The sequence below is a fragment of the Triturus cristatus genome, chromosome 7, assembly GCF_964204655.1.
Source record: "Triturus cristatus chromosome 7, aTriCri1.1, whole genome shotgun sequence".
Classification (NCBI taxonomy): domain Eukaryota; kingdom Metazoa; phylum Chordata; class Amphibia; order Caudata; family Salamandridae; genus Triturus; species Triturus cristatus.
In genome coordinates, this window is record NC_140590.1 from 20,053,045 (window position 1) to 20,076,328 (window position 23,284).

General features: G+C 43.6%; 1 protein-coding gene across 3 annotated transcripts in view; it reads right to left on the reverse strand.

Moving 5' to 3' along the window:
• LOC146808704 (uncharacterized) overlaps positions 1 to 23,284 on the reverse strand; it is a 509,741-nt gene that overhangs the window by 246,371 nt on the left and 240,086 nt on the right. For 2 of the 3 annotated variants that reach the window (XR_014966228.1, XR_014966227.1), the window contains exon 2: positions 22,249 to 22,373. Coding sequence is in view for 1 of the 3 variants with exons in the window: in XM_085615517.1 (XP_085471643.1) it covers positions 22,361 to 22,373 (13 nt within the window). In the remaining 2 variants the exon portion in view is untranslated. Of the gene's footprint in view, positions 1 to 19,872; positions 22,374 to 23,284 lie in introns of those variants that run through there. The other variant, XM_085615517.1, reaches the window with a different exon arrangement.

The window sequence follows — 23,284 nt, forward strand, 5'->3', positions numbered from 1 at the left end:
GCAAGAAAGGAGGTGCACACTCCACGTGGCAGACCGCCACAGCAACATGCACTCCAGCAGCCAGTGACACGTGACCAGAGGTCCCGTCACCCAGCAAGCAAGGAGCGTGCCGGAACGAAAGCAGAAGCCGGTGCCACGACAGCGCCGCCTCGAGGTCCAAGCGCAACGCCCTAGAAGAATGAAGAGAGTGACAGCCCTGTCACCACGAAAATCGGAGGAACACAGGTGGGCTGAATAGACAGTCTCATCCCTACGCTTCCCCAGGCGACCGTCCATCCCCAAGCGTCGGCAGTCCAATTCAAGTGGCATCCCTGCTGCTGTCCGCAAATGCCACGGGTGAAGATCAGCACTGAGTGTCCGTCCTCACACCGCCTCAAGACGGAGTCGGCAGTGGCCCCAAGCCAGGCAAGAGAGGATCCACACACTCTACGTGTTAAGCTGCCACAGACACTCAACATCAGCAAGGCAGAGGCACGTGGCTGCCAAGGTCAATACTGACATCCAAACTCTCCCAGCAATTCACCACCACCTGTCATTCCGACTCACCACATGGCTGGCTACCGTCATCACGCCAGCCATCGGCACATGCCCCTAAGGCAAGCCCGTCTGCTCCAATTCTCAAATGCTATAAGTTATTATCGTATTCGCGAGAGGATCTCCTAAAGCTGAATACGAATATCAATACGGGATGCGGCACACCAATAGACCTCAGGTTTGAGCCAAGGAGGTGCCAACACTGTAAATTGAACTTCAGTTATATTAAGGCAAAGAATATCACTATGCAAACAACAAGGAGCTGCAGAGGGAAACAGACCACAAGTCGCCCTCCTCTCAATCAATAATCCTACAATAATTGTGTAGGATTAAAGAATATCACTAGCCAAGAGGCACAAAAAAACAGATCCAAGCAGAATGAGTGGAGAGAAGTATTAATTAATGCACGTTCACTGATTCAACACAATACTGAATTGGTGGAACTGATTGAAAGCCTGAAACTCGATCTAGCATTCATCACAGAAACGTGGGCTGACGCTGCCTCAAATTCGGAATTGAAGGCAATACTCCCTATGGGTTACTCTATGGTTAGAGCAGACAGAGAGCATAAGCGGGGGGGAGGGGTTGCTATTATTTTCAGAGAAGAACTTAGAGTGCTGGGATGTGCTAGAGGCAGCTCACCAGAGTGCGAAACTCTAGCATTTCAGATAACACTCCATGACAATTACACGTTAAATGGCCTCCTTATTTATCATCCACCAAAAGCTCAGAATACCCTCATGGAGAAGATAAGCCCCTTTCTAGAATCTAGTATAAAGCACTCAGATTTCACAGTATTAGGAGACTTTAATTTTCACTTAGAAAAAGGAGAGGATAATAACACGGCCGCACTTACTGACTCAATGGCAAGTTTTTCCTTAAAACAGATTGTCAGACAAGAGACCCATAGTGCAGGACACACCTTGGATGGAATTTTTACTTCCAATTCAAAAATAAAAATGTTGGAAGTTATACCAGTCATTTGGTCAGACCATAAAGCTATAGTATTCACCATACAGGATATCGGACAATCAAGAAAACCTACTGATACCCGGGCTAAAACGGTATATCAGGATTGGGCCACTACTGATATCTCCAGGCTACAAGATGTACTAGGAACATCCAAGCCAAATTTAGAAACGGATTCGAACGGTATGGCCAATAGAGTATAGATGTGGATCAAGTCGGCGGTAGATTCAGTAGTTCTAAAGAAAACCTTCCTGTCTAAAAGGAAGCGACCTTCTCAACCATGGTTCTCGGACAAACTTAGAGAACACAAAAAGGCTTGTAGGAGGTCAGAAAGAAGGTGGAGAGCGAATTATGATGATGTGAGGAAAAGAGAGTACGCACAGACGCTGCTTGAGTATAAAGAAACAATTAAAGAGGAAAAGTCTAAATATTTTACTAATAAGATTTTAGAAGCAAAAAACTCTTGCAGGGAATTGTTTGATACGGTGAAGAAACTCACTAGCCCTCCAGCGAGTTCTCAGAAGCAGAATGACCTAGAGTTTTGCAACACTTTGGGAACATTTTTTATTGATAAAGTTGAGACATTATACAAATCATTGAAAGCTACTTCACAGTTGGCCTCTGATGATAGCACGGCAGGAAATTGCACTACAAAACCAAGTCCGGTGTTCCTCTTTCGTCCGCCTTCAGAGGAGCAGATCAGACAAATAGTTATGTCAACTAAGTCCGGAGCTCCATCTGATCCTTGTCCCCCCAAAATCTTTCATATGCTCACAGATATGATCAGTGAACAACTTACAATAGTATTCTCAGGAATAATAAGGTCTGGGATATTCCCAGAATCATGGAAAATAGCATCAGTCTGGCCTTTATTGAAAAAGAGTAATCTAGATCCCAATGAGCCAAGTAGTTATCGACCAATCTCAAGAATTCTCTTTTATTCCAAGGTGTTGGAGAAGCTAATTAATAAGCAAATCTCAACCTTTATCATGGAAAAAGATCTTTTAGATCAATCAAAATATGGCTTTAGAGAAGGTCATGGAACCGAGACAGCATTGGTAATGGCAGTAGAAGAACTTAGAACAACTCTGGATGAGGGAAAGAAGACCACCTTAATTTTGTTAGATCTGTCGGCGGCCTTCGACACAGTCAGTCATGGAATCCTAATTGAAAGACTAACAGAGTTAGGGCTCCATGACACTGCCACCACACTGTTATCATCATACTTAACAAACAGATCGTTTGTTGTAGAAATGGATGGACTGGTCTCTAAATCCTTCAACTTGTCATGTGGAGTGCCACAGGGCTCTACCCTCAGCCCCACTCTCTTTAATATATACGTGGCACCTTTGGCGGCCATAATTAGGAAAGCTGGCTTCTCGGTTGTCTCATACGCTGATGACAAACAGATAGTGGTCTCGGTGTCTGATAACTTAGATGAGACAGCTGACCGATTCAATACCTGCATGGTACAGATTAATACCTAGATGCAGAGAAATTATCTCAAACTCAATGGGGGGAAAACAGAGGTGCTGCTATTAGGAGCCAAGACACCCTTTTGGTCTCCAAGATGGTGGCCGGCTGACCTAGATGAATGTCCAGCCCCAGTCACGAAAGTGAGGAACTTAGGCATCATAATTGACGAAAGACTAACGTTTGAATGGCAAATCAAGAAACTGGCCTCTGCCTTTTGGGGTATCTTGAAAATGATCAGTTAGATCCGTCATTTTATTCCGCTAGATACCTTGAAAACTGTGGTTGTTGCGACTGGATTATGCCAATGCCCTATATATGGGTCTTCAAACACAGTTTCTAATTAGACTCCAAAGGTTGCAAAACGCAGCGGCTAGAATGATTTTGGACATTCCCAAGTTTGAGTCTGTCTCCCTCCGACTGAAAGAACTTCACTGGCTACCCGTGGCCAAAAGAATTATCTTTAAGTCACAATGCCTAGCATTCAAGGCATTACATGGGAATGGATCACACTATCTCAGAACACATATCAAAAAATATATTCCAGCTAGGAACCTAAGGTCATCACAAGCACTTCTTTTATCAATACCCAGATATAAGCAAGCTCGATGGGGGGGTAGGAGCTCCTTTCTGGGAACAGCAAAAATTTGGAATACTCTACCTATGTCAATAAAGAATAGCAATTCACTAATGACATTTAGAGGGTTGCTGAAAACATGGTTATTTAAGAACTAACAATCTAAACATGTGGTGATCTAAGCAAAACTGTACAGAATCCTTATGTGTCGATCATAGCGCCAAGACGCCCTTGGGCATTCGTGCGCTTTATAAGTTTTTAAATCAAATCAAATCAAACACCACTCCCTGAGTACCGATGGACTGGAGTCCAAAACCGTTGCCACACAAGCCGACTAAAAGAAACCAGAAGCCACCTGTGAACCTGGCCAACACCGGAACCGTGGCAGCGAGTGCAAGTCTTGACCAAGACTCATCCACCCGAGAGGGTTGTGCGTGCGACCAAGTACGGCTCCTCGGCGGTCCTGCAGCTGCTCCCAGACGGCACACAAGCAGCGGCCCCCAATGCAACCTTCCTACAGTCCTGCAGCAACCCCGACGATGTGCCTCCCCAGGCGGGAGAGCGAGGAGAGACATTGCCCCACCGACAGGGTATCGGTCACAGCCAAGCGGTTCAACAGGGACAGTCGGTCTAGCAACCACTCTGTGAATTCTCACTTGAGACTCCATCCATTGGTCACGACGCAGCACGCTCAAAAGAACTGTTAGAACTCACCACAGACCATCACCGACGTCAGCAAAGTGGAAGCCATGCAAGACATGTCATTGACAGCGAACTGACTGTATGCAGCGGACGTCTCCAAGCCAGCGGCCGTGTCCTGAGCCCCTCAGGTTAAACTACGGGTGTCCGCCGATGAAGGTGCTGCTGCAAGCCAAGTCACCAGCCCATGTCTGATGTCGTCCTGCCACCTGACTCGAGAGACTGATGGACCATGTGGTATTTAGTTAACTGTTTGTTTCATCCCCACAGGTTGGACTAACATGTTGTTTGTTCCTCAATAAAGTTGGGGAGGAATGTAGTGTCCTGCGAGACATCTTCTAGCGTCCCGCAGGAAGCTGTCATCCCAGCCACTCCCTCGAGGGCTGGACACACTGCACCCCCACACCCATCCATCACGGGTGCCATGAGTGAGGTGGCCCCGTCAATTAAAGGGCCCGGGTGCACGTGCTCGTGGCCTGTTACTGTAGCATACCCCTGGTGTCTGTGTCTGTTACTCCTCACCATGTGGGCCTGAGCCCCAACATTACACCTAGCTCAAATGTATAAACCAAAGCCTGTAAAGGACTAGTGTTTCTGTGATGATCAAATACAGGCATCTGGAAGTTATAAACTAATATAAACAGCACAGTGTCAACTTCAAATGAAAGACCTCAAATGAAATAATCGAGGTTGGTTTATGGTTCATGGATACACAGCCAGTATGTATCTAGGCTCAGCCGGATGAGTTCCTTTACATAACAATGCCACGGCATCCTGATTACACTTTGCTGAGTCATAAGGTCTCTAAGACCCACCCGAAATGATTCTAACACAGAGTACGTGCCAAAAAATAAGGAGTCTATATTCAATCTTATGGGCAATTTTCGTTTGTGCCAGATCCAAATAAAGAGGAATCAAAGGGGTACTCGCTGGGAGGCTTAATAAAGGTCTCAAGAATGTATGCTCCACTGTAGACAGGCTCTGGGTGTTTCTACTGCCCCATAACTCCACACCATTCAGGACATAACCTAGAGCCTTAACACTGTAAATCTCTAGAGCAGGGGGCTCCCTTCTGGATACAGTTTTTCTATATTAGCAGTGTGTTGAACCAGGGACATCTGTGCCCTTTCCACTTGCAGAGCCCGGCATAGATTTTTAGTAAGCTTTATTCCTAAGTGATCAAATTCGGCCACCACATCTAATGGATACCACCCAGCAGAATTTGTTTCTTACATAGGCTTACCTTCTGTGAAGAAAAAAACACACATTTTGTCTTCAAACACACATTTTGTCTTATACCTGTTAAGCTACAGAGCCCACTCAGAAAACTGAAAACCATTCAAAAGCTCTTGAAGCCCATGTAGCAATGTAGAAATTAGCAATGTATCATCTGCAAAAAGGAGTGCAGAAACATATACGTCAGTGGATGTACTAATAGGGTAAACACACTTCTGCTTAGACTACATTATTTGGGTTATGGCTGTCATATAACCTTGGGAAAGGTACATATCCTAGACTGATGTCACACTGAGGCCTCTGTCGATGTCTATATCTGAATGACTTGACACTTTAACAGTCTTGGAAAGAAGGGCACACACAACATTAGAGTCAAAGGCAGACATGATGATTCTGCATAATTTGAGGAAACATGGCAGCCTCCATGGTCTAAGATGGCAGCCTCCATGGCCTAAGATGGCAGCCTCCATAGTCTAAGATGCCAGCCTCCATGGTCTAAGATGCCAGCCTCCAATGTCTAAGATGCCAGCCTCCATGGTCTAAGATGCCAGCCTCCATTATGTAGGATGGATTTGGGCCAAAGTTAAACAGGCTGGACAACCTAACTAAATTCGGGATTATAGCTAAAATGGAACCTGCCCTGTATGCGTTTAAGAACCTAAAACTAAAATAAAAAAGGCCTAAACGCAAGTAATTAAAATAGAAAAATAATAGAATCATGGGGGTAAACAGTCATAAGACGTATGACATTCCTGGAATAATTTCTGAGCTAAATAGTCACTAAATTATCACTAAATGTGTTTTTGATTGATCTGGCTTATCAGATATATTCATTATTTACTTACGAAATAATGGCACATGCCAGAAACATACATTTGATGAGAGAGCAATCCATCACTTTTTTACATGTTTAATAACAAACCTTCAAATGAAATGAAAAAGGCTCTCTGTGCTACAACACACTATCCTTAAAATTGGTGGGGGGTGACCCACGTTAGGTAGTGCAAATGAAAACAACTGAGGTTAAACGTTGGTTTAGGAGTTAATGGGTGGTCTCTATCCTGAGAATGACTGAGATTTATGGGTGTGTGTGTCTGTGTGTGTGGGTTTGGAAGGGATGTGTGCCTCATCTTGGGGGTTAAAAATTCTCCAGAGGCAATAATATGGCATGTGGCCCTGACAGTGCACCTGCAATGAAGGGAGTTGAGAGATTTTTGCAGTACCAAGGCAACAGCCTCAGAAATCCAAGCACACAGATTTTCAGACGATCCCTGTGCATAGTGCTGATGATATATGACTCCAAAAATGATCATTACATTTGCACATTAAAGGGAAAAAAACAAATAATATAGAATCTCTGTAGGTGGGCAACTACTTAATTCGAAACAGGAATCTGTTTCTGATAGCACAGATTGGCGAATAAGTGGTAAATGCAAGTGACAAAAGTCAGATGTACTTGCTAATGGGGCAGGGCCTGGGTGGCCAACATGGCGGATTGGTCTAAAAAGAGCTCTGACCTACCGCTCATACATTCTACAGAACCCTTACATCCACAGGCCATCTGAAGCTTTGCTCCTGTGCAGTCAATAACTACAGCTATTGTGTCTCTAGCGGAAGCGCTCTGACAAGTCCTGACAGGCTGCCCATGTTTCCTGCTAACCATGGATGGAGGAGTTAGGTCTGTGAGCAGGGGAGCGGGCCAAAAATGGCAACAGAGAACTGAGGAGAGTAGTGCCTGAGCTGAAGTAGACCGAACTGCAGTCTTTGAGGAAAGAGACACTGAGACTACCGTTCCGCCTTGAGGGTGAACTGGGGAGGACAGCAAAGCGATAAGGAGAGAGTGTGAAGTGGACACACTTAGCGATGGCTTCAAACACAGTGAGTCAGCAGGATGGAGAAGGTGCAGGTAACCAGGAAGCACACCCTGTCTGAAGCATTGACTCCAATGCCTAAAAGGAGACAGGAGAGCTGTGTACTGGCAGAGTCAAATCCCACGTTCTTCCTAAAATAGTAGGGCAGGTTTCAGAAGGAACTATTGGCCAAGAAGTTCATAGAGGGTAAAGACAGGATGGACACTGGGCATGAAATGTGAAACAATGCCCTTGGGAAGTGGTGTGGTATACACCTTTCCAGACCATGGTGAAGTGTAGCAGCGGTGAGAAAAGCAGGTCAGTGGACATCGGCCACTGAAGAAGAGGGTGTTGGGCCCACAGGTATTGACCCAGCCAAAGGCACAGTGGGCATCGGTCGGAGGCTTGCAGTCTTTCCACTGGGGTCTATGGCAGAGGACTGGCAGTGTGCAAGGAGATTTCAAGTTTCCTATAATAAATGTGACGTTTTAGTGCTCATAAGAGGGTTAAATACCCCCCCCTTGTATTCAGGAGAGCCTTCAGGGGCAACAAGGACACTGACAGGATCCACAGTGGCTTGAGAGACTGAAAAAGTAACAGAGAGTACCTCGCGAAGCACACACATGACACTTGGGGGGGGGACCCCGATTGTGTCTGCAGCTGAAGAATGACAAGGCTCCGTGGATATGCCAGGAAGAGTACCTGAGATGTGGCCACACCAAGTGCTTCGATGGGACAGCGGGAAAAATCTGATCCGGAAAACATGGAAAGCAAGAAAGGCATCGCGGCAAAGGACAAATGGGGCACATATTCCATCGGACCGAAACAGGCATATCCACTGAAGGTGATGATGTCCTACCCTGGACTTTGCAGGAGAACCTCCAGCCAGACAAGTGTTAGTGTGGATGATTTCAAACCCTCAACATCCACAGAAGAGATGTTACAAGCCGCTTAGGCCTCACATACCACTCCAGGACCAAGATTATGAAAGGTGGCCTAGATATTAGTTTCCTGTGCCAAGCCCTCAGGAATGCAGTCAATAGAGAGATTGAGGCAGAGATATGTATCGCGAGCCTAAAGAGCCTACAGCCATATAAGCAAAGGCACCAGAGCTGATGAACACAACAAAGAACCCGGAAGAATTATGGAAGGGTGCACAGTGATGTGAAATAACCTGTGCTTTGTGGGGCTCCAGGAAGGGGCTGACGCAATGCAGTCAGAGAATTGACTCAGTGACCTGTGTTGTTCGTTCAAACTTTGGTAAGGAGAGGAGCTTGCCGTGGGAGAGGACTTACCTGATGACCTGATTACTTACCTGTGGTAAATATTTAATTACCTGTACTATTTTTGATGCGGTAAAACCTAGTAAGAATAACTCAGTAAAATAAGAGGCAGAATCCGTGGTATTAGAGGTTCTGAAAGGGCTTTATTCCTCTACAAAGGAATTACAGTTCGAACTGTAGGCATCATATTCCATCACCACGAGGGTTCAGGAAGGGAAGGCAATACATTATTGACAGGTAATCATTTTTATATGAAATGCATTACAGTAGGACAGATGCAGGAGGCGTAACAGTTGATAAAACAGATAAGAATATACATACGTAATGAAAAAAGGCGTACATATAGGCGTAACTAGAAACGTCATTATACATGATGTCACAAGTGGGTGGATCCATAAGAGAATCCTGCAATGTCAGCAGAAATAATTGGCAGAGATGCGCGCGCAGCCGCATGACGTGTGATTGACGTGTAACTAGAGGGTGAAGGGGACTTGACATTTAGCTCTACATATGGAGACAGAAGTCTGGGGGGTCAAGTCAACCTAAATCCTAAATCATATCTAATATCTTATGTTTAAAGAACTGTGTTATCCAAAGGAAAGGTCTCTCGGACGAAATCTATTCTATACTGACTGTTAGTGCGTGTACAAGCGTCTAAGTGTCTACATGAGATGCGAGGGAGCAGAAATTTTCCATGGTAACAGGGGCTATGAATTACTTGCATGAGGACAGAGAAGCCGGGCCCTTTGCTCGGTAGCCGGAAGAATGTTTACCTAAACTACTAGACAGGAATGCATTGGATGAGGAGCGGAGCAGATAATCTTGAAGGTGAAATACAGTTTTTGGCAGGCAAACAGGCCGAGTCAGGCACCGTTAGCCGCGCAGGGAGTAGGACAAAGTTCATGGATACAGATGCGAGCTCAGACTGGAGCTGTCGGAGGTAGAAGGCAGGAAAAGGCTTGATGGCAGAATTCAGGGCCTACTCGCCTGAACTGCAAAATGGTGAAAGTGAACCACATAAAGTCGGTGGCCTTTCATACTTAGGAACGGAATATCTGACCCATTCATGGCGGATCTGAAAGAGGACATGTTGACGGTGGACGCACATGTGTTTGCGTCTTCATAACTGGAACTGGAGGGAACATACATGTACTTGTAGCATATACATGGAGCCGTTGGGGTCTAAGATAGGGGACATAACTGATCATAAAATTCATATTTCCTCATACCTTGGACCTTGAAGACTCTGGAAGTGGGATTATCTTGTTTTTTTAGTCAGCTCTCACACCTCGTTTCATAGTCCTAGCTGTGAATTTAAATCCTTTCATGGCTACACCCTTAACGACTACTAGTATCGCACCCGGCTTGGGTGGGCTGCTGTTGTGGAGTTTGCTTTGTACTACTGGAGTCCGGCTGAGAAGGGTTATCCTCCATTTGTGTGTGGAACCAGGGGGTCTCAATGGTACTTAAGGATGCTACAAACATGTGGTAAAAGGAAGGGTCTTCGACCTAATTGACACCCCTACAGCTACCCTCGTGTTTACACTACAGAGGGATTTCTTATTCGGGCGGTGGGGGTAGTATCAGAAGAAATAGAGCCGGCTGAACAAAGTCTATCTTTGTCCAGGAATAGCCTCTCCATACCCATTCCTTGTTCGCCTGCATCTAGCAGGGCTCCTGGGTCACCCCATGGTTTGTGTGATCAGGGCGATCAGGGAGAAGGACGGGGGGTGGGCAGGGTCACACTCAGCCTCCCACCACTTCATCCCTGGTGGCTAGCCCTAGACACAAGCGAAAGAAGAAGAGTTGTGTCACAACTCAGAATCATTCCAAGTTTAATGAGTCATCTCAAACTGACCCTTACCCCATCTGTGCAGAGGGAGGTGCATCCCCCAGTAAGTAGTTACTAAGTGAGCTTAATACATTTCTAATTAAGAATCGTGACCCCATTCTGGCTAGGCTCTCCCACTTCATGGCAGGGTGTGGGAGAATCTGACTCATATAAGTTTGGGGAGGGGGTCGCAACAGGAGCAGAGCCTACCGATGGTGGAGCAGAGCCTACTGATGGTGGAGCAGAGCCTACCGATGGTGGAGCAGAGCCTACTGATGGTGAAGCAGAGCCTACCGATGGTGGAGCAGAGCCTACTGATGGTGGAGCAGAGCCTACCGATGGTGGAGCAGAGCCTACTGATGGGGGAGCAGAGCCTACAGATGGTGAAGAAGAGCCTACTGATGGTGGAGCAGAGCCTACCGATGGTGGAGCAGAGCCTACTGCTGGTGGAGCAGAGCCTACTGATGGTAGAGCAGAGCCTACTGATGGTGGAGCAGAGCCTACTGATGGTGGAGCAGAGCCTACCGATGGTGGAGCAGAGCCTACTGATGGTGGAGCAGAGCCTACTGATGGTGGAGCAGAGCCTACTGATGGTGGAGCAGAGCCTACTGATGGTGGAGCAGAGGTTTACCAACCTTATCCATCCTGTCACAGACCCCAACATCAGAGGTGAGCCCAGTGTGATGGGGTCCTCTATGAAAGTTCCTGGGTTGAAGAGCTCTACAGAGGCTTCTGTAGTATAGTAGCCCATCCCTCCTGTGTGTTCTCAAGTAAAATGGACAGTTTACATACCCTGCCCCCCTCCATTAATCCTAGTGCTGTGCTCAATATACTGCAGACTCCCTATGGTCCCATGCGAGGCAATGTTACTCTCCACCCCACCCTCTTTGGTGGAACCTTCATTGAGCTCAAAGAAACGGAGGTGCACTGGCTAAAGTTGCATACTCATCAAGGCTTAGGGCCTGTTGAATCTGTCATTATGGCCCGTAGAGTGAATTGGGTGGACTCAGAGAGCAAACTATGGGCAGAGTATTGTGTGGTGGTTATTATTAACAGTCCCAGGATTGTGGCAGATCTACTGTCAGCCCTACCCCACTGAAGATATGTGACCCTCCCAGTATAGTTGCCCTCCCCTAGGGATATTTCTATTGGCCTGAAAGGGTTGGTCGCTTCCCGGTGTCTCAGGTTACAGTGGGCGGGGCTCGCCCACCGACCGCATGGCTGGCTTCTAGGCAATCCCCTCTATAAGTGGTCTCGAGTCATGCACTTGACTGTGCTCTCATGACTCCCCTTTGTTGCCCCCTGCCCTGCATACTTCTTCAGAAGCCACTTTACAATCTTCAATAGGTTGGAATCATCTGCCATGGAATATTGTAGGACTTTTCTCCTACGTTTACTAACACTAGATGACTACTGTTGGTAAATAGCTATCAAATTATCTGCCTCCAGGCAACTTGGGAGGTGTAGAATATTCATTCCTAGAAGGTTATTCTTCCTACATTACATACCAGCAGAGCCCTTGGTGGCATGGAGGGCACAGGGAGACTGATCCCGGGGAAACTGGTCCCGCAATAAGGCACCAGGACCTGGCGACCGTTGCAGTTGAACTCAGTAAATATATCTGTGACCTCTGCTGGGAGGCTCAGATGATGCAGAGGTTGTTGTCATTCCCAAATTCCCCTCTATTAGTTTTAATTAATTTCTATGCTGCTTGGGGGGGAAGACTTGCTATGGGCACTTGTGTCCACCGGCTTGATTTGGATCTTAAGACACTGTGGGAGAGGGTAACTGGGAGGGAACTAATCTTGCTCGCAGGGGACTTTATTTGTTATCTCTACAACTGATAATTATCGCTGCCGCTTGTTAATATGCCCCATAATCTGGTATTTACTCTGGACACGTTAGTAAATTTCTCCAAATCTGCAATTGTTCCAACAATCAAGGGGAGGAGTTGTATGTCGATCATTAATTTTACTTTTGTTGCAGCACCTTTATTTTTGCTTACGTTTAGTTATAATATTATTCACAGCCCCTTTAGTGATCACAATCCCTTGCCCCTATATTTGGATGTTCCTACGGCCCCATGGACACTGCAAAAGGAGGTTTCTATCCGGACCTTTTTGCAAGGGTAAAAGGATTAATTGGTCCCAAGTGGACTCTCAGTGCCTTAGAACCTCTCTCTTTGCTAAGTGTGCCCAGGAGTTTCCCACTTGCCTGGATATAGATGCTGGAGGAAGGGAGATCCTGCAAGTTTTTGATGGTATTGCTCTGGGCGTTCTTAGTCTAGTGACAATAACTACCCCCAGCAGAGTGGCCCCCAAAATCCAAAGTGGTTTGCAGGATGTCAGAGGGTTTATAAGCCAACTCTTGATGCCTGCAAATCCATCCTTTGTGAGACAGCCTGGGGGGAGCTATGTCAGGTGTGTGACAAAGGGGACAGTTCAACTGTTTGGATAGTGGTCAACAGGCCTTATTTTTTTGGGATGGATTGGGACCGATTATATGTCATCATACCTCTGAACAGCAATGGCTTGACCACTTTGAAGGTGTCTACAATCGGGGGGGGGGGGCACATTAGGAACAACAATATGGCAGTAGCTTCTGCGGTTTTTACCCTGGAGGAAGTCACCCAGGGCATCCTGGCACTGCCCGCAATAAGGCACCAGGACCTGGCGGAATTCCTCTGGACTTGTTCAGAGCTGATGTTGAGGTTGGGGGGCCTCTGTTGATTCAGGTACTGAATGCAGCTGTCGCGTTGCCCTCATGGTCTACAAACGTGATTGTGCCAGTCTTTAGGAAGAGGGACAAGGAAAACCACCAATGCAACCACCCAATCTCATTAATAGACGTGGTGGTAAAGGAAATGGGGAAGGTTATTCTAAATAGGCTGCGGGAATGAGTAGAGGAGAATAACATTATGAGTGATGCCCAATATGGTTTCAGGTCGGGTAGGTCCACTTCTGATCACTGCCTGAATTTTCACCTTATTATCAATAAATACACAGCTGCCTGGTCTGAATCACTGAATTTAGCTGACTCTAAAAGGAACGGGGGATGCTGGTCATTGAGCCAAGTATAGGTGAGTATGAAGAACGTCACCTTGAGGAGACCTCTACATGAGCACAAACACAAACGAGGCAAAGCAGGCTAGCTTCATGGAATCACCCTGTGCAGAGGATCACCATGTCAACAAGCATAGGAAATGATCACACACATAGGGGACGTGTGTCTAGAGCATGCAAACGCACTCTCCTGGCTATCAACAGCAAGACTGAACTACAACAAGATGGTTACCAACATCAAATTTCAAAGCCTTTTTTTTGCAAAGTGAACATTGCAAATGACACAAATTGATAAATGAAGGTGGGACAGGGAGGGGTGTGTAGAAGAGAGAAACATGGGAACATGGATACAACCTCAAACAGCCATGTGAATGAATATTGATCATTTGAAATCAGGTAATGTCAGAGAAGAGACAAGGAAATGACTCCAAATACACTTGAATTTACCTGCACATTGTTTGGTTTCAAAGGACATGTTTTCTAGAGATGCAAGTTCAAACATTTCATATCCATCCCTAGTCACCAATTAAATTTAAATGTCTTGACTTTTTATCAGGGTTAAGACGATACTTCGTCCATAGTTTCAATCTAACTGCATGCCATTGACTCCACCATCATCAAATCTTCATTTGGATAACTAATTATCCATAAAAGCAATTTTAAAAAACATGGCATAAAAGACGTCACATAGATACATTACAATAAAGTTATCTAATTAGCAAAACAGTTTATACAGTTATACAATCAAAATCTTAATCCAATTTACATCCTGTGTTAAGCTGCACATAAATACATAATCTAAAGTCCTAAAAAGCCATTAAGATCCTTTTCATAAATATCTATTTCTGAAAAACAGTTTAACCAGCTCTATCCTCCACAATTCAAGGTACTGTAAGCTCCAATCTTCATATTGATGTACTCCAATTCTGTTTGTTGTTTCATTCTAGCAATAACATGAATAATATACATTGAAACAGTACAACGGACTAGTTCATTCTTTAGTTTACATAGGCATTTAAATGCATCCTGGTACAAGAAGAGCTTCTGGGGTAGAAAAAGTGGGCGTAACAGATTACTTCTTATTCTTCTGTATAGGCCGCAAAATAATATGAGATGGACAGTAGATTATTTTGTCCGACCGTCACAAGGGCATTTTGGCAAGCCAGGTGGCTCTCTAAGAGCAGGCCACTAACTGATGTGATACGCCTGATCGCACATGTGTCAAAAAGAACCTCTGCTGGGAATTTTTCAATAAAGATAGATACATAGCTTGTCATAGAAGATTTACCATTCACACTATTCTCCCTCATGCTCCTCCGATGGTTATTACAAACCAATTTTAACTCCCTCTTGCTAAACTGCAGGATGCTTGCTGGATTGGCGATAGATACTCCCTCAAAAGGCTCGGTAAGCAATCTATTCACGTAGTTTAACAAAGGGATCTTATAGTACTGGTTGAGGTTTAATCAATCAAGTATGAGATCCTTTGTAAATTTTGAGCCTGGCTTACTCCATATATTGTACCATCAAGTAATAGAACTCCGATCAATCAAATCTTTTATGAATGGCATCTCCAACTGTTTATGAATTATATATATAGGATGAAACAGTGCGGGGTACAGACAATATCTTACATAAAAAATGATTTTTCAGAGTTTGGAGGGTAGAAATCTCTGCCATGTCCCATACTGCGGCCCCATATTTAGCAGCAGGGATACATTTGCTCCTATATAGTTTAGTCAGATCTCTTATTTGCCCATTTCCTATTTTTCTAGAGAATCTGTTCAGGGCCTCCATAGTTCTAGCTGCTTTAGCTTTTGCACTTCTAATGTGTAGGCCCCATGTGTGAAAATTGAATGTCAAGGTAAGATAAACATAGTGCAGCCTAGGATTAGCCCTAACACAGACCATATTATATGTTTTAGATAAATTAAGTCTTAAATCCCATTTCCCCATTTATGATGCGAACCCCTCGATCAAGAGCTGCAAACCATTTGCAGTTCTTGATTTTAGGACCGCATCATCTGCGTACAAGAGCACAGGGTCTTGCGTAGGCCTACTCTTCTAGCTGTTGTAGCGCCTTATCTACCCCATTAATATGTATTGAGAAGAGAAAAGGTACTAGAACGCACCCCTGTCTTATCTGCTTCTAATCATATTGAAGCTGAGAGTACATTCTCCTCCTAACCTATATCACACTTGTGTAGTCAACCTTTGACCTGATAAACGTCATTAAACAAAGTTTACCATCAACATGAGGTCAGTGTCACAAACCATGGTAATCTAACAAGTATTTTCTTCCAGAATCAGTTTACAAACGGACATGAAAACATCATGTGAGATAAATTAGTTTTGTGTCTGCAAAATATCCAACAATTGTCATCAGTAGTAATTGACAGTATTTTAAGCTGCACTGAAGACCAATATTTTATTTTGCTTTAGCCTCAGATTCTGAGCAGAACACATACTTGTTATTTCAGAAAGAAATTACTAACATGAATCTAGTTTTACATATCTCTAGACTTGAATCAGTTCACACTTTCAACATTGTGTCATTTGAATTTTCTTAGGCAATAAATAATCAAACAAGCTTTGGCAAAGACCGTAGGTCTCGGCACTAAAACCTGTGGCTTAGATAATCCTTTTTTAGATTAGATAATCATAGTGAATGGATTAAAATGCATGTTGATCATTGGTTTATCTGAAATAGACTTTGTCACAGCACGTTTGCTTCTGAGTGCCAGGATTCAAGCTGATGCCCCTCTCCTTTTACATCAACCCAAAGCTGACTATGGTTGTTTTAATGATGGCCACTGTCAGTCAACTCCTTCTTATATTGTATTTTAGAATTCCTTTCCATGTCTGCACCTTCTTATGTGGCTCCCTTTCCAGTGATTCCCGTGGATTCTTCAAGGGTTAAAGGACAGATACAATATATTGTTGCTTGGAGGAGTTACGGACCAGAATGGTGTTGAGAGCCTGTCTCCTTTGTACATGACTCTCTTTGTATTCATTTTTCATTGTTAGTTTCCGAGGACTTTTAAGAAGGGGTATTGCCAGAAGTTATTTGCATTTACCTTATAAGCAACATATTCATCAGGAAGTGTTGGACTCCACACTTGGTTGCTTCTGTGTTTATGTAAAATGGAGCTATGGAAGCTGGATCTTCCAACCCATCATTCAGGCTATGGTGTTTAAAAGGCTTTGTAAAATCACAGATGACTAGCAACTTTACGTATTATGGAGCTTATTCATTTTGGTTATATTGTTCTCTGCTCTGCAACCCACAATTGTGTTGTTTTCCTCCCCGCTGGGTTCTCTAGGAACAAGTTCTTGCTTTAGTATGTTTTCTTCTTGTCTGGAGTATTGTAATTTTCCTCTGGTCTCTTTGCCTTGTGTTACAGTGTCCTAAGATGATGGCTGCAACTTTTCACTCTGGTTGATTCCAGCCAATCACAGCACATGATTGAGGTTGTGGATCCGCAGATCCATCACGGATCTGCCACAGATCCAGCGAGCGTGATATATATACATAAAGTTTGAACCCTATTTTCTCAAAAACTACGGAATGGATTTACACCAAATCATAAAAGGCATGTTTTCTGGACTAAGATCTAGTGTTCTGCCAAATTTGGTGTATTTCTGTTGAGCAGTTTTTGCGGTAGCCATGATCAAAAATGTCCTTGGAAACTGTATGGGGATTTAGCATTTTGGCACCCCACCTTTTTCTTGGCAACCCATTACAGAATGCCCAAAACATTCCATGCACAGATTATGTAACAAAGAGCACCTTTTTCAAAAGGTTTGTGAAGATTTGTCAAACGGCTCTAAAGCAAAACAAAAAAGGCATTTCCAAAGGAAATGCTGACCCAACTATAACAACCCAGTGATGCTCATCACTGGGTAGTTATAGTTAGAATTCTGTTTTAACCACCTCCATGATGGGTTGGGCAAGGGCCTGGGTGGGTGGCACATATATTATTTAGGCGGGGGTTGTGTGCCCTCCCTCCCCCAAACCTCTAAGAGGCCTAGGGGACCCCATTCCCTAGGGCCGATGTTTTGATACAAGGGAGGTGGGGTGCATGGGCCACCTACCAGAGCCTAAAAAGGCACCAGGGACCCTAACCCATTGGGCCAACATCTTTATAAAGGAGCGGGAATGAGTGGCTGCCCTCCAGAACCCCAAAGAGGTTCAGGAAGGAAGACTCAGAGACATGTTTCTTTTATTTTTTTAATAAACAAATATATTTCTTATTATTAACTTTCACGTTTTTTCAACCACCAATTGTAAAAATAAAAACTATATAAAAAATGTCACAGACAAAGAGTGTGCTCGGCAGGGGGTTGGCTGCTCGCAGGATGTTGGATGCAGGGCCTAGCTGCAGGCCTATGGCCATGTGCTGCAGGGGGTTGGCTTTATGTATGGTAATAAAAAATTACTTTATGCTAAAAAAAACAACCTACAAAATTCACTGAAAAAAACAAAGGTTAAAGTGTTGTTATAGTTAGGTGAACATGTTAGTTAAAACATGCCATTGTAAATGTACAAAACCAATGAGATTCACCAGCTATAGTTATCCCAAGTAACTATAACTCCTACTCTAACATAACTATATCTCACGCCCTTGCCATGCACTGCTGATTACACCACATATTACATCACTCATGAAATCTTGCATGACATGATTGATAATATCACTGCAACATTTGCAATTAAATTATTCATGAGAAAACTGTGCATGGTGGGGGAGTGAGTCACAGTGGAGGGCTCCCAGAGCCAGGTCTTATCTGTGCTTTCTCAGCTTGGAAGACCATAATAGCAGCAAACTGCCACCTTTTCTAATCACAGCAGCATCTTGGAAACAACCTTATTATCCAGCCAAGGTATGCGTGCTGACGCCATCTACCAACCTCATATGGGCCACTTTGGCACTAAGATGGATTTATTCAGGGCTAGCAAGTGAGGGGTTCCTTTGTAGGTGCCTTACATCATTATTATTTTTATTTACAACCCTTATGTTTGTTTTAATGGAACCATCTCCACATACAGTCTGCTCTAGATTAGTCATTCATTTCAAATCAGGCATTTTTTTTACATAATTAGGGCTTGAGTCACAAAAGTAAACTTGCACTTTTGTGTAAGTTTGGTTAAGGTTAAGGTTGATTGCTATTCACAAACTCATTTTACAATTAGTTTATTTAAGATTGCAGAGTCTCTGTACATAAAAAGATAGTTCTGACCTCTCTATTTAAATTGGGAGACTCCGCACATGTAAGGATACGACTCGTAAAAAACCTTTGTGGATTGTAAAAAATCGTAAAAGTGCAAGTTACTTTTGTGACTCAGGCACATTGTGTGGATTTCTTGTGTGTGAAGAGAAGAGGCACTGGAACACACTAATAAATATGATCCTGAGTCTCACAGAACTAAATGAATGCAAGCTCTACTTATTCCACGGCTTCAAACATCTTGTCATCCCACTGTTATTTGCATTTTCTGGCTCCAGGTTCTGCAGGATCCGCTAAATGGAAGGCTGTTTCAGTTAATTGCCAGCAGATTGTCCATGATGTTAGTCATTGTATGTGCTTATTGTATATTAATACCACATTTTCTCCCAGCTGCTGCAGTGTGTATATAAAACTACCCGACTAAGAGGCCGCAAGAATTCATGCGCTGTCGGTGTTTTGACAACAAATTGAGTCAAAAATATTGTGTGGACTAAATATTGTGTCAAGAATCTTGAGGACAGGAATATTGTGAATGTAAGTTTCTATGGGTAAGCACAGTTTTACTATACTTAACTCCACATATATGTACCTTGAAAATATACACATATATATATGTCTTCAAAGTACACAGATGTGGTGTTAAGAATAATAAATATATACTTACCTTTGTGGACTCACCTTTTCGATATTTTGGACCTCGATATTTCTGACTTATTGTGTCCATGCAATATTTTTAGCTTCGATATTATATCAGACAACCTCCTCCTTCTAATTTCTGTACTTTGAGAAAAGTATTCTACAGCAGTTAGCTGTGTTTCACCCTTATTGCAGGATTCTGCTCAGGAACAGAACTATGCTTGGGACCACAGAACATCAGCCGGTAGGGGCTGAGTCACCTTACCACCTCAGTATTTATAAGCCAGAGTCTGAATAGCTATAGTGCCTCATTTGCCATCCTAACCTACCAAACAAGTGAGTTGACACCCCAGAATACAACACACAAAACCCTCTAAGGGATCGCAGAAACAGGACACACCTTTCTCTCTCTCACTTGTACTTGTCCACAATAGGATAAACAAGAGACACAAAGGAAGTTTATAATATTTATTTAAACTTTTGTGCTGTAAGATGCAGCGTTTGTGCCACAATTTGACAACAATCGCACACCATTATTATCATTAGCATGGTTAGCAAACCATATATCATAAAAAGCCCTGTCATATTCTAAAACAGATTAGCCTAACCCACCCCCTTTCTATTGAAACTAAATGATTATATATTTTAGATCTCCGGGATTAGCGGCGGACCCTGTACCATAGCATTCATAAGTGGAAGCTCTACATCTCAGCTGACGCAGCACTCTTGCTTCAGGATCTTCATTCAGAGTTGTGTTTTTATCAGAACCAATGTCCTTAGTTATATGACAAGACATGTGTGCTCACAGACACCAGCTGCATGCTCTTGTTATGTCTAAGTGCTAATGTCTGACCAGAGAGAATAACAAGGGGCATCGTTGTTTGACCTTGTCTAGTGTGTTAAGACTAAATTCCAGGAAAAAACAGAACACGAAAACATATGCAGGTTCTGTGTGAAAATTCGATGTGGCACAAACGCAAGTGTGTTATGTAGTAACAGGTACAAAGGAGATATGGCCTACAATGTGCACAACTAAGCTAACATAGGGAAAGCGACAATGGGCCATGTAGGACACAGACAACACTCTGGATTGGTCAGAATAATAGCATATAAAAAACACTAGATGATGTGAATGTAATTCCCCCTTGTTTCAGGATATTACTGACCTTCAATATTCTATCAGACAACCCCCGTCTACTTTCTGTACTTTGAGAAAAGTCTCCTAGAGAAGTTAGCTGTGTTTCTCTTCTCACTCTACCATTCCCCCTTCTTCTGGGATATAACTTTGCTGACAGCAGCAGTGTTAGATACTGTGGTTCAGGAAAGACTGATTTCAGTCTCAGCAGGGTCTAGTAGAACAAGGAACTAACATCCAGGGCCGCTAGCAGAGCATCTCAGTAGAATCACTTACATGTGTGTTATTGAACAGCAAAGCACACATGTGTAATTGAAAATCAAAGCCTTTCTTTAGCCCAAGGTCGAGATTAGAACTTCTGAAGACATGGATATGGATCAAGTCAAGGCATGTTCCTCACATCTAATCTTTAAGATGCAGGAAGGAAGGAAAGAAGTTGTTGAGCATACAACAGCATTACTGTCCTGAGACTCTTACTCCCTCCACACAGCAGAGTGACCCGGACTTGGTGGACCTTCTCTTTCAATGTGTCACTCAGCGTCAGTACTGGCCATGGACCGAGCTTGAATGTCTCATCATTCTGCTGTAAGTCTTGCAGCTTCGAAACTTACATATGTGGCAGCCATTCCTGATAGGTTTTTAATTACTTATGATATTGTCACAGAGGAGAAAGGGCTTCTAGGTCTATCAATCCTTTGAAAGTTGTTTCTTCCGATGCCCGTACCATTATTTCCAAACTATCTAGAGATCTGTGATTAGTTATCACCAAATAATTAGCATAAGATTGGAACTTTACCAGTAGGAAGGATTGGCAGAAGTAGGGAGAGATTTGACTGTAGGTGAAACAAGTTCATTATTGAAGAGCCAATGTGATACAAAAAAAAGGTTGACACTATTAGTCATGCTGAGATAAAACCGGTATATTACAAGCAGAATCTGATCAATGTATTAGATTGGGTTGTTGCAGGGATTCTGCTTAGAAACAGAACTATGCCTGGGGCCACAGAACATCAGTATGTCGGTAGTGAGTCACCATACCACTTCAGTACCTCCGAACCCAAATAAAGACAAGCTCATAGTGCCACACCTGCCTTCCCAACCTTTACAGAGTAACAGGTAATTTGGCTCTCCAGAACACAGACTCTAGACCCTTTCAGGCATCCCGGTAGCAGGCAATCACCTTTCGTTAGCTCACTCATACGTATCCACAATGCACAGAAAAGAGACATGAGGCAAGCTTACAATATTTATTGAAACTATTGTGCTCTATTTTGAAATAGCTGCTCTGCAATTAAAAGACATTCGCAAGTATAAAATGTGATTAGCATTATTAACACACTGTAGTCAATGAAAAGGCCTGTCATATTGGAAGACAGTTGTGCCTAAACCTACCCTCACTATAGAAGCACAGTCATATATTTGGGATAGCTGGGGCGTGTGTGGGACCCCGTCCCTAGCATACATAGGAAGCTATTTTACATCCCAGGCAGCAGAGCTCTTTCTCGTCTCAGAACCTTTGCATGTTGTGAATGCCTCCTCTCTGTTTTCAGAATGACAAATTTCAGTTTTTATGATAAGATTTATCTGACCACAGAGCAAAGACCTTGGACCTTGTAGGACATTTTCTCTCAAAATTCCCAGCAGAAGAACTGAATAAGAAAACATGTACAGATTATTTCTAAAGAAAATGTATAGCACACAAACAAGCCTGTTCAAGCAAAGCCAGCATACTACCTTTTAGAAATACACAGCAGGGGTATTCAATGTATCAGAGAGAGTCATTCATGGTATCAGCCATAGGAGGTATTCAGTTCATCAGAGAGGGTCACCTGTGCAAATGTTGAATTCAGTTCTGGGGTCTGTGAGGAAGAAACAAAAGAGAGCATGAAGACACTTCTCAGCCTAAGTTTGGGGTTAGTAAGGAGCTTAGAACATCATTATAGGGTCCATATGTTCTTTAGCACTTAATTAACCATATTGTGATAGGAGGGCCCAACTACCCTTTGAACACCATCTGCGTGCAAGGTTTTAAATGCATTTTATTAAATTCTTATCTTTGTGTCCTTGTAGGCTGAGTGGAAGTGAAGGGAAGTATAGACTATAGAGGCACTGTTGCATGTCTTCAGACTCTACATGTCCAGAGTGTGGTTTTGAGTGCTCCTGTAATCAGACTGCTTGTTCTCCAGGCAAAATTCCTCTTTCCCTGGAGTTTAAGGGGACTCTGTAACCTGAATGTTCTCAATGATCTGCTATGTGCACATTTGTATTTTGTCAGTTTTTAATGGGATCTCATGCTGAATAAAACTCCTGAAGGTGTCTACATTTCCCTCCATTATAGATTAAGGATCTTAGATGTGTATAATAATTATAACAAAACCTGGGCCCACCAGAATCCTTACTAGGTTTTGGCTTTGCGTGCTTCTCCGCTACAATTTCCAACACAGTCGATGAGAGGTAAGACCCTCTCAATGTCACTAAGTTCTTTGTTTTCCTCTTGGGAGGCAGCCTGAAGCAGTTGCATGTTCCTGCTCCCATCCGCTACTGCTCCTGTATGCAGTTCTCCTGTTCTTGTCTAGGAAGACCACACAGCTGGTCCCCCGGCAGTGCTCACTTTTCGGAAAGTGATGTCAGTTTATTAAGACCACCCCATGCGAGTTTAACTTCCATCCTCAAATTCCACATTCCTGCTACAGATGCTAAGGGCAGATCCTTTTCAGCCTTTACTATCAGTTTGTGATGTAAGTTACCCCCTCCTCTGCAGACTGAGGAT